The 16,112-nt window shown below is 46.6% G+C and overlaps 1 protein-coding gene across 1 annotated transcript; it reads right to left on the bottom strand.

The window, feature by feature from the left end:
- Positions 1–402: 402 nt before the first annotated feature.
- On the bottom strand, positions 403–11,704 carry LOC117137064 (protein Optix). Its single transcript, XM_033298278.1, has 4 exons — positions 10,743–11,704; positions 9,568–9,686; positions 8,405–8,654; positions 403–1,743 (listed from the first exon to the last, which is right to left on the bottom strand). The coding sequence occupies exons 1-4, from the start codon at positions 11,027–11,029 to the stop codon at positions 936–938; spliced, it is 1,464 nt and encodes a 487-aa protein (XP_033154169.1). The 5' UTR covers positions 11,030–11,704; the 3' UTR covers positions 403–935.
- Positions 11,705–16,112: the final 4,408 nt, after the last annotated feature.

Below are 16,112 nucleotides of genomic sequence, written 5' to 3'. Positions count from 1 at the left end.
CAGCAGTCTGTGTTTTTTCCACATGATAGCCAACAAAGTTAGCTATGTAATATGCAGGACATTCAGACATTTATATCCTTGCTTATTGATTTTTCAGGCAGAAGCATTTTCTGCGCATAAAAACGTTGATTCAAACGAAAATTAGTAATTTTAGTAGAGTAATCAATAAACTCTCCACTTTACACATATGAACGACGAAAAATGAATATATATCAAATATTCATATTCATTTCGTCTTTAAGTAGCTGGTAAGGATATCCATAAGGTGGCAGCACCATTCATTTTGAAAATAATGAATATAGAAATTTATATAAATATAATCATCGATAATATTTAGCTTAGTACGATTTTACGAAAGGTCGTATCCCATCCTATATTTCAAAAAAAGAACGCATTTTTGTATAATGATTCAAATTCTTAACTGTTCATTCGGTTTTATTGCAATCTAATTGTATACGTAAGCTCTATGATTTGCATACTTAAACTCTATTTACAAATACGTACACACACACAAAATTAGAATGAAAACGTCTCGAATTCAATTTCAGTTTTTGGGGGCCACTGGGACCGCCATCTGTATTATTAGCTCTAAATCTGTATCTCAGTTTCCATCCGGCTTAAATGGCTATCTTTGAAGAGTGAGTGTGCGACGCTTGCGATTTGCTGCTGCTGGATAACGGTATAGGTATAGGTATAGGTAAAGGTATGGCAATTATGGGCCATGATATAGGAAACAGTTCCGGATCGAATATTGCTCGAACTCCGCCGCTGGGATGCGCTTAACTACGGGCTAACTTAGAAGTACAATTGAAACAATCTGAATAGCTGGGCCTTAGTGCTTCGGAGCTTGTGAGGATTGGGATTTGGGATTTGGGCTCGGGGTAGTCGGGTTAGTCTGGGTGGGGTTACAGGTGGACACCTCAGACCCGCTGATATCATGTGATCTCGGGAGCACTGTGCTTCAGCTCCGGCGACGTGGAGAAGGGCCGATGCAGCATCAGTTGGCCACTGTGATGGTAGCCGGTGGTGGTGGGCTCATGGTGTTGGTTGCCACCTCCTCCTCCGCCGGATGCCGCCGCCGCCACTGCCGTGGAGTTGAGCTTCTCCGGCGAGTTGATCCTCAGCTTCGGCGGCGGATGCGGTGGTCCATGACCACCTGGAACGCACTCCACACTGTAGGCAGCCGCGTAGGCCGGATGATGCAGTGGCGGTCCGCCGGATGCCCCGTTCAGTGCCAGCGACTGCGGCAGCTGCGGATGCGGACGCAGGACAATCGGCTGGATGGGGAACTGCTGCGACATCTCCTTCAGGTTGCTGAAGCTCTGCAGGTAACAGCCGGCGCTGAACAGACTGGTGGCCGCGTCCAGCTTGAATGGTGGCAGGCAGCCCGGACCGGTCAGCGGTCCGCCGGGTCCTGCGCCCGCCCCGCCACCGTAGCCCGCCGGCAGTTGGGGCGGTGTGTGGTTGGGCGAGGCCAGCGGCAGGGGCAGCGAGAGGGGCAGTGGCAGCGATCCGCTCAGATCCCGCGGCTTGTCGTCGTCCACGCTCAGGCTCTCCTCGCGGTCGTTGGCGCCGTTAGAGGTGCTGCCCGGACTGTGCTGCAGCTGCAGGCTGCTTGGCACCGGCGAGTGGGTGCCCAGCGAGATGTCCGAGTCGGAGCTGTCCGAGGGCGTGGGCGAGGCAGCTCCGTCCGCCCGCCGGCTGCGACAGCCCATTCCCGAGCTGTTCTGGCTATGCTGGATGCTGCAAATAGGCGGAAGCGGAGGAAATGTTTTTAAAAATCTATATAATATATATCATAAATCATTTCTATATTTTTATACTCTATTTAAAATATTATTTATTTAATAATTATTAATAAATAATATTAGGATGTTTTAAAATATGATGGCCATCTATAGCTTGACCTAATTTATTGTGTTAGCAATGGTCTTGCAATGTTTAAATTCCACACTAAACATCTAGCTAATTGTAAATTATTGGAAAACATAAAATAAAGTAAATGGAACGTTTCAAATCCTGTTGCTTTTACTAGTAAACAAAGATATTACAAGCATATTAATAATCATTATAGGGTCAGTATTTCAACATTTTCTTGACAGACCTTTTATCTGGCCATTTAGGGCTATTTTGGATTAAATTTATAGTGTTTAAATGTTTAACTTTAGCTAAAAGCCGTAGCTGATCGAATGCTGACAGAATTTGAAAGGTTCCCTAGGCCCTTCCCTACGCCATTCTCTCCGCCCGATGAAGACATCAAGGCATCGGCATCGGGATCGTCGGCATCGTTAATTAGTTGATGCTGGACAGTTGCAGTGGCCGCGGCTAAACGCCCATTAAGGCGGCCCATTTGTCGTTGCCCCCCCGGAGCAACGGGGGGAATCAGAGGAGCAGGGGGCAGCACATAAATCTGACACAACTTTCACACATGCTTAAGATAAATCGTCTGTGGCCAAAACAAAAGACGCGCCATCTGAGCAGAAGATGACTTGATTAGCCGCCATGGATTTAACACCGGCAGCGGGCAGGAGATCCCAGCCTGGCCAGCAATGGGCGGAGGAGCATTCTCATATACATCATCATTTGCCATCACGCCATGACTCCTGCAATGTCATAATTATCGGTTAGGATTCGCTCAACTTGCTGCAATTTGTTCCCCTTCTGGCTGCCTTTGGCTGCCCCCGAGATCCTGCAGCGGCTCGTGTTGTGTGATTAATGGTGCTCCAACGGCATGGGCACTCCGGTTGCGGGAGCAGGGACACCACCACCATCACCACCACCACCAGCGCGACTCAGTTGGAGCTGCGAAATGTATCTGCGGCTACCTTTCTGGGCCCTTTGTCTCGGAGGGAGCAGTAAATCGTTTAGTTGCCTAATGTGCCAACTTGATGGATCACTCACAGACCGGTGAATTGCTGGCCAAGAGATCGGGACTACCCGCTGCTGGGATACACCTCAAAGAAGGCCCTTCCGATTAGAAAGGTTTTTTCGGCTCGTTTTTTGTGTTCTCAGCTATTGGATTTGGGTGCTCGTAATTGGAACCTAACTATGGGAACTTGGACATATACATATCTGTGTGTGGTGGGTCTGGGAGGTGAAACTCTAGAAGTAGCCCAGGAAAACCTTTAAGGGAGGAGCTTAGAGTCTCCTAACTTTTTACTTGGATTTACCCGAACAAAATGGTCTGTCGATGAGAAAGGTATTTGATTCTCTTTTCCCGATTGTTTCGGTTATATGATATGGTTAATTGAAGTTGTAAGACAGTGGATTAAGATTTTCTAGATGGGTACCAGAGATAAAATTATTAAATAGAGCAACGTGATTACTTGATTGTCGAAACCGTGTCCCGAGAATATAATATATTCCAAATATAAAATAAAGAATTATATTTATTTAGTCGATTCCCATAGGGAAGGTAACTTATGCCACCTCAATCTGAATTAATAATCTTAAAAGGTTTGGTTATTATACTTCCCAGAAATGGTAATTGGAGCCCGTATTATGGTTTTGGATCGATGAAATGAAATCTTAAGCCAAAGCCCACGATGCTGGAATCCTTGCGAGAGCTTCTGGTAGCCAGATTTTTGGCACGGGCGACTCAAGGCCATTTTCACGCACGAATGGAGCGACTGGAGTTGCTGGGACTTGGCACGCTCGGCTTGAGCCCAGAAATCGAAAACTTGGATGCACGAATATGATATACATTTTCCACACAATTGACTAGGCAGCGAGAGGTTTACGGCGAAGGAGAAGCCCAGGGACAGGGACAGGGACAAGGACAAGGACAAGGGCAAAGGGTTCAGTGAAATCAGATACCCTGTGGCACCTAACCTAACCGAAGTGACACGTATGTAATTACCCGCCTGGACATGGCCAGTCGGAGGAGCTGGCTGTGCGGCGGAGTAACCCGAGATGCATTGAAATGCTCCTTAATCGGCTCATGTCAGAAGATGGGGATTCCGATTCGACTCGATTCAATTCGATTCGAGTCGAGTCGATCCAAGTCGAACTGAAACCCATTCAGGCTGCAAAGAATGCCAGCGGAGTAACACGATCCGCTAGGCCAACAAAAGATGCCCGGTCTTAAAGATGTGGCTTAAGGACCGAAAAGCAGCTAGCATGGAATAGATGGGGAAATCAATGAACCTGCAGGTAACACAGAGTCAATAGCGCGACAAAATCAGACGGAAAATTGCAGCGCGCTGCTCGAGTATTTTTCCAATAATTGTGTCAATTCAAATTGAATGCCGTACATTGTGTAAATATTTGGACAGGCGCGAGCAGTTAGCAGTTGGCAATAAGAGCAGTCGGCAGTCCCAAGGGTTCCTAAATGCAATCAACATTTATTTTATATTTATCCCCCTTCTCCCGCCACGGAGATCTGTTGACAAACGGGATTTAAATTTGCTCGCATTTGAATATTTCACTTCCAACCCTTGGAGCGGAGTGCCCTGTTCCGCCGCCTGTCCGCTTATTTGTCGAGCCTCTTTCACTTGTCAAGTGAACAAAGGCCACATCCGGTGATGCTGCCTGCCCAGCCATCCAACCAGCCAGCCATCCAACCAGCCAGCCATCCAACCAGCCAGCCATCCAATCATCCAGCCATCCTATCCAATCCAACTGGCCAGCCGTCGATGAAGAGTCATCCGCCTGCCGATGATGATGACTCGAAGCTGACTTCTTATTAATTTCTTTAATACACTTTCTATGCGGCATTGAAGTGTCCGACATTGAAGCTTGGCTTCCATTCAGCTCATTCTGGCAGTTCAGATACGGCTACACAGAGAGAAATCTACTTTTCTTTGATAAATGATTTTCAAAGTATTTGTATTGATACCCATTAAAGTTGGAGCCAGCTGAGCATATGACTACCATGTTGCCATGTATCATAGATGGCACAAGTTTCTCTCTGTGTAACTTCTGGGTAACTCCAGCTTCTGCTCCCATTGGAGAGCTGATTGTATATTTTTCTCACAAGCCACCGAAAACGGTAGTTGGTGTTGTGCAAACAGCGTCGAGTGGACCGAGTTCAGCTCCCTCGGATCGCATGGAGCTGGGCATGGGCACGGATGGTATGGATGGTATGGGTACTTATGGAGCTCGAGAGCCCTGTCCGAGCGCTCGGACAAGTGGGCCCTCCGATTCGGATATTGACAATGGTTGGGGTTGGAGTTGGAGTTGGGGATGGGGATGGGAATATCAGCTTCTGCATCTTCCTTTCTTCATTAGAATTCGAGAGAGGCTGGGAATCGATGGATGAAGAAAACCTCTTCAAGTTTGGTCCCTGTACATCGTACGATATGTGCTGTCCCCAAGTGCGTGTTTGTTGATTTGATTGATAATTGACATTTACAACATATTTGCTGGGTGCTCAACTTTATTACACTTTGCCCGCAAACCGAATTTTGTTGGCTGAACGATTCGATTTCGTGTTCTGGACAAATCGCTCGCTCAACGACGCCCACTGTGCTCCTAATTTGGCCAGCGCTTCTGGGCTCGAGATGCTTGGATGGATGGATGGATGGATGGATGGCTGGTTGCATGTGGGCGAATCTCATCTTATATCCATCTCCAGTGGCTGTCCACGAGCCACGCATTTCGCTCGCCGGGTAATTCACGCAATAAAACCATCGGCGCGAGGCGGATTCGGTGGATTGAATGGATTCACTTTATTCACTTGATTCGGGGGCTCCGTTTGGCCAAGAGTCTAGTCGTATCGCTGTCGTGCATCTTCGAGTGGCAATTGTAATTGATCAAAATCAAGTCTCGAGCCGGGGTTTCGGCTTAATGAATTTGCACAATATGTTAGAAGCTTCTCGTTTTGTTTTCTCCAATGATTTGTGAAATCTTTTGTGACTCAGCCATTAATGGGCTCATCGAATCTTCTTAATCCATTCAACTAGCAATGACAGTATCATTAACATTAACATTCGGAATTGATGTTTTACAACTTAGGATGTGTTATTAAAGCTTTCGTACTAAAGTATCTACGTAGATGTTTGCATGTACATATGTATTATGATCGAGAAAATTGTAGAATTCTTCTCAAACAAAGTCAGTTATAACTGAATCAATATCCAGTTTTAGTAATGCCAGATTAATTACGCTCCCATCCGCTCCTCAATGGGCATTGCACGCCTCGAGGGTTCCGCTGAATCGGACAAATGATGATGACTGGGGCATCTGTGAGGTACGGCAGGCCATTCAGATGCCTGCCCAGAATTCCTGTATAATGCGCGGCAATCTTGATTTTGAATATCTTGCAACTGCAACTGCAACTGCACTGCACTCCACTTGCAATGGCCACTTGGTGGTTGGAGGCATCAGAGCATGACAAGTCAGCAGCGCCAAGTTTCCGCCGTTACGACTCAAGTCGAGTTGAGTCGATCAATCTCCGATGTCTTAATTACTCAATTCGGGAGCGGGAAACGCGCCGAGCCGCAGCCTTTCTCCGCGTAGCCTTTCTAATGGAGTGGATTGCATCGGAGCTGTGCATTTGATTGATTTACCATCTCGTCCGGAGTAGCAAACAGCCGTTTGACATCGCAACTCCTTCTGCCTTCACGATCTCGTTTCCCAGCTCCAGCTGCCACTTCCATGCTCTTCCAAGGGGCACTTCTCTTCTGGCCAAGAAGTTGGCCTTCTTTAACCAAAGATACTAATACTTTATGTATCTTAATTAAGGTTGCAGATACTTTGTAAGGAGGATCAAGGGATCCAGTTCATGAATTGCTTACTATTCTTTCAAATGGAATTAGAGATCTTCCTAAAAAATGATTTACATTTTCTCACTTATTAACTAGGCAACTTGATTTTTAGGGTGAAAAGTATCTGAGCAAGGGTGTTAAAGATTCGGTTAGGAAACTCATCCTGCCGCTCGCGATTCCGACTTCTCCGCCTGTCGCATTCGGTTCGCACAAGTGCAGTAGCAAAAATGTTAACAATTTTTCAGCGCACAATGCTTGAACAGTCAGCGCCTGGTGGTTGGGGTCTGGTTTGGGTCGGGTTGTCGGTTAGAATGGGTCTGGAAGCCCCTCTCCGCTGCTCCCGGAGGCCGCGTTGAGGACGCCCCTGTCTGCCGCCTGGCGCTGTCGAAGTCTTGTCTGGCCGTCGCATATGAACGGCTTTTAATTTCATATTTTTTATATGGCCATACTTGGTGTTTCGTATCGCCAGTGCGCCTTTTTGTCTCATCTCGGCTTTTGCTGTGCCGCCGCTGCTTAATAACACGATGACTACACGAAACGGCGAAGCCAAAAACTCGAACCTCGAATTCGAGTTGGGATCCGCGGATCTGGGGATCTGGGGATCGGGGATCGGCGGATCTGCGGATCGAGTGCGGATGGAGTTGTAATGGCCGCGTATCCGTGGCTGCTGCCGCTTTACAAGCGAAATAATCGCCATCATTTTAACTAATGACCCGCTCGCATCTGGTTTTTATTCGTATTTGTATACTACTTATTTTATTTTGTTTGGCGGCGATGCCATATGACGCTTGGCGCTTTGTGCAGATTCATTCAATTTGAGACGAGACCGCTGCCGAAGCTGCTCCTAACTTAATAAACACGGCTCTTTGGATGGGATCTCGGAGCTGTGGGGCTGCCAGGTTTCCGAGGAATGCCAAATGTTGTCTCGATTTCTTTTACTTTTCCTTTTCCCTCTTTGCTCTTTTTGTGAGCAGGTAGAACTTGAAATATTTGCGCATCTGCAGGAGCAGCCAAACACTTGAGTGGACTACGATTTCGACTCCAGATCTGCGACTCCAGTCCAGTCCAGGGCAGCTCCGACTCCGAATCCGGATTTCTTGCAGTGTCATTCCACTTAACTTGCCTTCTTTCACTTCGAGCGGATCTTCTTCATTTCAACTTCGCGCGAATTGGTCGAGTTTTAACTTCTCCTGCCCATTTTCGCAAGCGGTTGCACCTTTCCAGCTGAAGCATGAGCTGCGTTTACACTGTCATCATCGTCATGAACCATCGCTATCATGATCGTCATCTCTGTTCGTTGTCTCCTTCACCATTATGACCAGGCCAAGATCCATACCCATACCCATACCCAAGCCCAAGCCCAAACCCATCGTCACCGTCGGCGGTCAGTTTAATGTGGCCAAAAAGCGACGACCGCAACAAACAGCAGAAATCGAGAACGCTTCACTGGGTGCCGCCACCGCTGCCGCAGATCGGCACGGATCAATGAAATGGAAACGCTCCTGTGCGACCCCCCCACGGCATCCAACTCGTCCACCTCACCCACTGCACCCACTCTCCGGAGGATGATATCCGCTTACCCGGCCCCGATCGGGTTACCAGCCCATCCAGGCCGCAGACCCCAGACCCCAGACCCCAGACCCGTCTAACTCCCAACTCCTATGGCTAATTGAGGCGGTCGATGGTCGATAACTTACCGATTCTTGGCCGCAGCAGCCCGATCCCGCTGGCGTCGGTTCTTGAACCAGTTGCCCACTTGCGTGGGATTCAGGCCGGTGGCCTTGGCCAGCTCCCGCTTCTTGGTGGGATTCGGGTAGGGATCCTGTAGGTACCATTCGCGCAGTAGGCTCCGCGTGCGCTCCTTGAAGCAGTGCGTCTTCTGCTCGCCATCCCAGATCGTCGGCGGCAGGGGGAACTTCTTTCGCACCCGATACTTGTCCACGGGGCCTGCAAGTTTCAATCACAATTGGATTAGTCACAATATTGTTTAATATTACTTTACTTATGTTTAAGCAAAAGCGAATTGCTTTTCATGCTGAAAAGCCTATGCAAGCAGTAGCTTTCTGAAATTTTCTTTAGGAAGTTTAAAACTTCTCGCACTAAAAACAAATTTTTTGATTGCTTCAATGTCTTTAAAACCTATAATTAACATTTATTAGAGATATAAAATTTATATTTATAAACGACTTATTTCTACATTAACTATTTAAATACTGATTATTCGATTGCTTTCAAGTTTTTTCTTAAGTAATCGATTTAACGTGTGCCTAATATATATATTCAAATATAATTGTGTTGGTAAATTTGTTGCTTGGATTGTTAATGTCATCGTAAAATATCAAATAAGTACGTAATAATTATGAAAAATATTTCTAAAACGGGTTTGAACATCTTAAAGTAAAAGCTATTAGTGTAAGTTCCTGAATATGTTATTACACAAGCACTGAAAAACCGGTATATAACCAATACATTTTAGACATTAGCTTAAAAAATAAAACTTGTTCAAAAACTTCGTACTTATGTTTAGCGATGTCGCTTAAAGTATCAAATTTAAAGTAAGCTCTGTTCGAGTCATTTAATCGAGTTAATAATACAATTAGAATAGAAATAATCAATAAATCCTTCTTATTACTATGATCGGATTTTCTAAAAAAAAAGTGTTCTATTTACTCGACTGTTTTTCAATGCATTTGTAATAAGTAACATATGTAATCAATATGCATAATGAAAACATTTGGCGGTGTTTAGTAAACAGATGAGGATTAGGACTTGTATTTCTAAGTTTGTGTGTTGAAACTCCTTCATAAGTTTTTAAGCATTTCATCATAGCATCTAGCTTGGAAGTGAATGCCTTACTCACCCAGTGATCGACCGCGCAGCTTCTCGGCCTCAATGTAGTGGGCCTCCAGCCACATGGCCTGCAGTTTGCCGTAGGACGCCTTAGTAAACTTATGATTCTCTATTATTGCATAAAGTTCCCTGAAAAGAGAGCCAGATCGAGTTGGTCCAGTTAGAGTTTTAGTATCCGGAGTCGAACTTAAAGTTAATGCGCTGAATTTGCCATCCCGATTTCAACCCCATCAACCCCTGGGTCCTTCGGACTTTTGGGACACTTGGGACTTCCCGCTGCGAAAGCCATCCCCGCCTATGAATTTCTACACCCCTCGACGCTCGACGGGCGTCCATATGTATTTTGAAACAATTTCATAAGCATTTATTGTCGTCACTGGTGCTGACAGCTCGGTTGAGTACGTCAAATGGTTTTAATTGGAAGTCGTTTATTTACCAAGTCAAAGCAATCAAATCACTTGCATAGCATCGCCAGATCCGTAAGAGTATATGCACGAACAGGCCATATATGTACTGTATCTGGACATTGATTGATTATACTCGAATTACACGGCCGTGTGCTCGAGCTGCAGTCAGATGAGATGCAAAACCTGATGCAACCGTTTATAGTTGTGATTGCTTGAGCCGATCGGATAATTGTCGATATCGATTGCCAGGGGACCTGTTTTGCCCACTTTGAGATACGGCAAATGGCCGATTCGTCTAGGCGAAGATCACAAGGCTAAGTAGTCTATTTCGGAGATACCACGGATAAGCTAATCTTTCGCCATCGTTTGCGAGGGCTTTTTGCGAAATTTCCCCCATTCGAGCGAATTGTTTCCGGTTGTCTTAGAAGCCCCGTGAAATGTGAGAACTTAGAATGTCGTGGCGACGGAAGCCGAAACCCCGATCCTGGCGTGGAACCTATTGTTCGGTCGGTGTTTTATTAATCAAGCCTGCTCCACTTGGCTTTGGGCAGCAGCGAGTTCTTTAATTAGTAAATTAATGCCATTGTTTATTAATTTAGCGGCTCATTGTGCCCTCATTAAGCTGTCGCTGTGCAAAACTATCGGATGTCGGGGTTAATCAGGACAGGAGGCTGGGACTCTGGCTGGCTGGTTTTCTGGTTTTTTGGTTTTTTGGTTTTCTGATCTTCTGAGAGAGTGTCATTCGAGCAGGGGGCTTTTGTGTGTTGCGCATTCCTACCTGAAGTTGCCCACATGGTAGGCGACCACTGCGCGGGCACGGAGCACCGCCTCGCAGTTGAGGATCTCGTGCATGTTGGGCAGGGCCACCGGCAGGCTCCAGAGGAAGCGGGCCAACCGCTCGATGTCGCCGGAGTCCTCGAGCGTCTTGCACACGATCTCCACCTGGGCGGCGGAGAAGGCCAGCGTTGGAACGGCCAGGATGGGGCTGGGTGCTATAATCTGGTGGTGCGTGGGCGAGAAGCTCTCTGAGGGCGGCTGTTTGCCCTCCGTCGGTCCAACGGCCATTTTATTCGTTGAATCCACTGTGAACAAATTGGCATACTATTCTCCACCGGAACGAAGCAATCTTGCTGGGCACTACACTGGTTTAGTCACTAATTCAATTCCTTGGCTGTTTCTCGTTTTTTTGTTTTGTATGTTTTTTGATGTGATCACTAGCACTTGGGTTGCTCGATACGACTCGATTCAGTCCGCCACGATAGGGTTATACGGATTGGATCGGGGCTAGCACTTTGCACGCGCGATCGAGGGCATCTGGCCGTCTGGATGTGTGAGGTGGCCACCGGTTCGACTGGCGTACGAATCCAAATGATTGCCAATGAGCCAGCTCATGAATGCGATACCCGTGCCCGGTCCACGAACGGAGCGCAACTGCTGCTCCACATCGAGGCGATAAAGGGGGCCTTTGGCAATGGATAACGATGCGGTTCGGTGTGGTGCGATACGATCCAGCGAGCGAGAGAGCGACCAACCAAACGGCCAACCGAGCGCGCAAAAAATACGTCAAATAATGGTCTTGTAACTGAGCTGCCCACTAGGCGACGGGAACGGCACAGAAGCTATACACGCTATACACGCTATAGAGGCTATAGAAGCTATGGCAATGGAGCTCAATCGGCAGAGGCAGCAGCAGCGGCAGTAGCGGCAGTAGCAGCACAACAATGACGCGCCACAGATACAGATACTCTGGCTGGCGGCTCGGCTCGGCTCTCCGGCTGCCACTGCTACTGCTTGCCAGCTGCAGACACGGATACAGATAAAGATACAGCTACAGATACAGATACAGCTGCGGACACAGATACGGGCCGAGATATGGAAACAGAAACGAGTTGGCACCAATACCAGGCCACAACCAGTTTGCCGCACACACAGATGCAGATACGCGAACAGATGCGGATACGGATACTACGACGCACCACCATACCATGGGCACCACTAGCACGGGGTGGGCGTGGTCCTCACTGCTCGCTGCCGTACGGACGTCTCGCTCTGGCACACGGCCATCCAATGGCGCCGCTCTCGACAGCCGTCTCCCTTCCTCCTTTATGCGGTGGTGGCATCGCCTTCATGGGTCTCGTTTAAATGAATCGTACATAAGAGTCGCACACACACACTGCTGCACAGCAACTAATACTGTTGCAGTTCCAGTTCCAGGACAACAACGGCTCGTTGAATAGGGGTTACGAACGTTGTGGCGGCAGTGGTAGGGCTGGGTGCCGCCCCCGAGGGGGTGAGCTGCAGGCACGCCAGCTCAGATATTGATAAAGAAATCAAATAAAACAACCCGGCAGAACGCAGCAGTCGGGCAGCCGAACACAGCCGCACAGTGGGGCGAGATCAGCCGGATTATGTTTATTTGCCGTGGAAAATTGGAGGGTCATTATTTACAAAAGGTATTCTGTCAAGTCATCCTGGGAAAGCGGATACTAAACATTGATCACAAACACGTTACAAGTTGGAAGAAAGAATTGACAGAGTCTAGATCACACGGTTATATGAATGTTTTTCTATATATCAAGTTGTTTATACACAAGCACTTAAGTAAATAGCTTATAGGTTTTTTTTTAAACGCTTTCTTTTGTATCTGTATATTTGAATAAGTTAGTTCTTATACGCTTGATTCGCTTATTTGTTAAAAACATAACTTACAAGGAGTAGCACATACGAAAACAAGTTACAAATTAAATGAAATAACTTAGTTGAAACTTAGAACCACTTTTCATTGATTTCGCATCACGGTAAGTGAAGCATATTGTATAAGTGTAGCAAAATGTTTGACACCATGTGGTCTGGCAACCTCTGCCGCCGCTCCTTCCTCCGCCTTCCTCCGCCCTCCTCTTCCCATGCCATTTCCCCCTTTCTGGAGCCCCTACTCTCGCTCACTGTAAGCCATATCCTTGTGCCAGGACGAACCTCCAGCCCCCTCCCCTGCCATTTATATGCACATATATATGACCAAGGAGAAAATCACGTTTTCATTTTGGCAAAGGGAACTTTTGATTATGCCCGTCGATTGAGGCAAAATATTCACGAGCAAAAGTTTTTATTGTGGCGCTGTCAGTGGTGTTGGTTGTCGGGTCTTGGTGGTGCTTCATCATGCTCCGTGTTTGACAGGATCCGGACATAGCCAGGAGGAGGAGGGGATGGCGGATGGCGAGAAGGTAGACGGTGTTCGGCGGGGACAGGGCACACGCTAATGTATCGTTCGCGCTTTTGTCCGGAGTGTTAACAGATTAGTTGTTTACATGCCACAAGTAAATGAGTTTTCCAAAAGTGTAGCCGCGGGCTTCAAACGTACCGCCACCCCGTGAGACAGCCCACCACCCCCCAGCCACCCTCACCTATACAACCAATGTAAAACCTCATGCACACATACTTACACACACATATATGTATATGTGTGCATGTACATGAACATCGCCATTGCTGCCTCGCTCTCGCTGTCTCTTTCCCTCCCCCACCCAATCCCCTACCAACCTAACCTCCCCCCCCACCACCTCCTCACCCAACCTCGTTAAATCTGAACGATGACTTTTTGAGTAGTTGGTTGAACATTTTGGACAATTGCATTACGTGAACGACAAACGCTGCGTATGGCTGTGAATGGGTGAGTGACGTCGGCCACACAGATACGTACATGCTCAGATACGAATACAGATACATTCGCAACAAGATACAGCCTGGCAGATGCTGGATGATAGCGCACGCTCTGCTCCAGCTCCAGCTGCAGCTCCCACATGGCCACATTATGTGCTGCCACGGGCGATGTCCTCTGAATACGCTCATTATGGTATCGATCACCTTTCATGCGCCACAATTGAGGATGGAGTAAGAGATACAATCGCATCATGGCCAAGCCGCTGCAGATACATGATGAAATGCAAATGAAATACCGAAAGGGCCGCGGGGCACCCATTTTGAGCAGCGATATAAGTTCAAAAAAGGGGAGTAGAAGGTATACAGTTGTTTAAGATATAATAGGAATATATAGTAAAGAAATGTGTTTAAAAACCAATTTCCCAAGACCATGAAACTCTAAACGAAATTAAAATAACTTTAAGGTATATCATTAGAAAACCATGCTTGAATCCATCTTAAATAAGATCAGAAATATTCAAATTACGTAATAACTCCCAAAATAGAAATGAAAGGAATTTATTTTTTAAAGGAATTTATTTTTTAAAATTGCATTTGAGATGGGTAGGGGAATATTCAAATGATGGACTGCATTTCGATGTTCTATGAACGGTCAATAAACTTTTGAGTGATTTTCGGAGGGAGAACGTCGCTCGGAGTAGCTCATGTTTCCAATTTGGGGATCAATCAGTTGAACAAACATCTTCGCATCAGTGCGCCCCAGCTATTCACATCTACTTTCTTCTGAAGGCCAGAAAGCAATTGCAATCCCATTTGAATTGCCTAACGAAGCGCGGATTTTCGTTCACTTGGGGGTTCACTTGGAGCACGCCGTATAATGTCATATTGTTGACAATTTCGCTTGCGGTGCTAATCAAAATATCCAACTCCGGGAGGATGAGCAACTTCCCCGTGGTGAGGAGTGGGTGAGTGGGTGAGTGAGTGACTCCGGCTAACTGTGTCACTGGCGCAATCAAATCACACGCCCAGTGGTCCATTAAATGACAAAATTTGCGCACCAAGGCGCCAGGAGAGCCGTTGAAAGTGCGGTGGTGTAATTAGGCCAAATACGCATACCGTTAGGGCCGCTCGAATTCGCTTTGCGAAAACAATTAAAAGGCAATTAAAAGCCATTTCTGATGCGCGCTTGGCCAGGCTTTAAAGGCTTTCCCCACTCGCCACACACAAAAGGCAACCGCAAACAACAAAGGGACCACCGCACACGGCTGCCATTCCAATGGGGAGCCCGCGGCCAGAAGGAAAATCTGAATCTCTATTATTGCAGTCTAGTGTGCTCCCTGCCCACATATGTATGTGTGTTGGGGTTACGACGGGAACTGTCATCCGGCCAAAAATATAATCTAAATGTGCTCGCCTTTTTAGTTTCGGGTTTTCCACCCTCGGGCGAGCGGAGCAAGTTTGGCCGCCCTTTGTCTGCGTCTCAATTTGTTTAAGATAATTTAATCTGATTGCATGTACCTGAATATTTAATATTTATATTCGTGCAGCGGCGGAAGGACGAGGGTTGTTGCGAGGAATATTCAAAGGGCATTAGGCGAAAGTAACACCTCGATGTCAATCATTTTTTATCGTATTTCAATTTTAATAGGCGCTCCCATGGCGTCGTTTATTTTTCGCCTCAACTGACCCAAGTACTGTATTGTAATGCAATTACGAGGACCCCACACGGGGCGGCACAGGATCCCTGAAAAATGGGACCCCAATTCAATTTAGACCATGTTCCTTTGTGACTTTGGCCGGGAGTTCGTTAACCTAGCCCGAAGGTTGCGAAACATTTGCCAGAAATACCATGCGAAGGCATAACAACAAGCTGGGTAATTAAAGGGTTTTGTCGCCGAAAATATTTAATATTTTAATTTATACGAAATTCAATAAATCGAGAAATACTCGTGAGGCGGAGGCGCAGAATTCGCGGGCTCAGTGATTGAAAACGAGGATGAAATAACTTCATAAGCAAGTGGCGACTGGCGATTGGCAAGGCGGGGTGGAGGGATGGAAGGGTCAGGAGGTGGCTCCGATGATGAAAGATCGGCGCTGTGGCAAGGTATTCCTTTAATTTACATCGTTCTTCTTGTTTGGCTCCATCTCCAGCTCCTGGTCCAGCTCCTGTGCCTGTTCCTCCAAACGCGCCGGCGTTTAGAGTCTACTCTTTCGAGTAGTCGCAGGTCCAAGTCAAAGTCACAGTCACATTTTTATTCCCCAGGACTCATCGATTTCCGAGGGTATATCGTGTTCTTGGGGGTTTTCTTTAAATAAATGTTTATAATGAATAATTTAAAATGTTTTATTTTCGATCTACTATATTCGGTTGACAATGATATAACCTTTTAATATATTATATACTTCAATTCAGATAGTATGATATAAAGAGATGTTTATAATAAATTTAATAATCATAAACCTTTAATATATCATATATTTATAGTTAGAT

Source organism: Drosophila mauritiana, chromosome 2R (assembly GCF_004382145.1).
Source record: "Drosophila mauritiana strain mau12 chromosome 2R, ASM438214v1, whole genome shotgun sequence".
Lineage (NCBI taxonomy): Eukaryota > Metazoa > Arthropoda > Insecta > Diptera > Drosophilidae > Drosophila > Drosophila mauritiana.
Note: the sequence above shows the minus strand (reverse complement) of the source record. Positions and strands in the feature narration are given on the sequence as shown.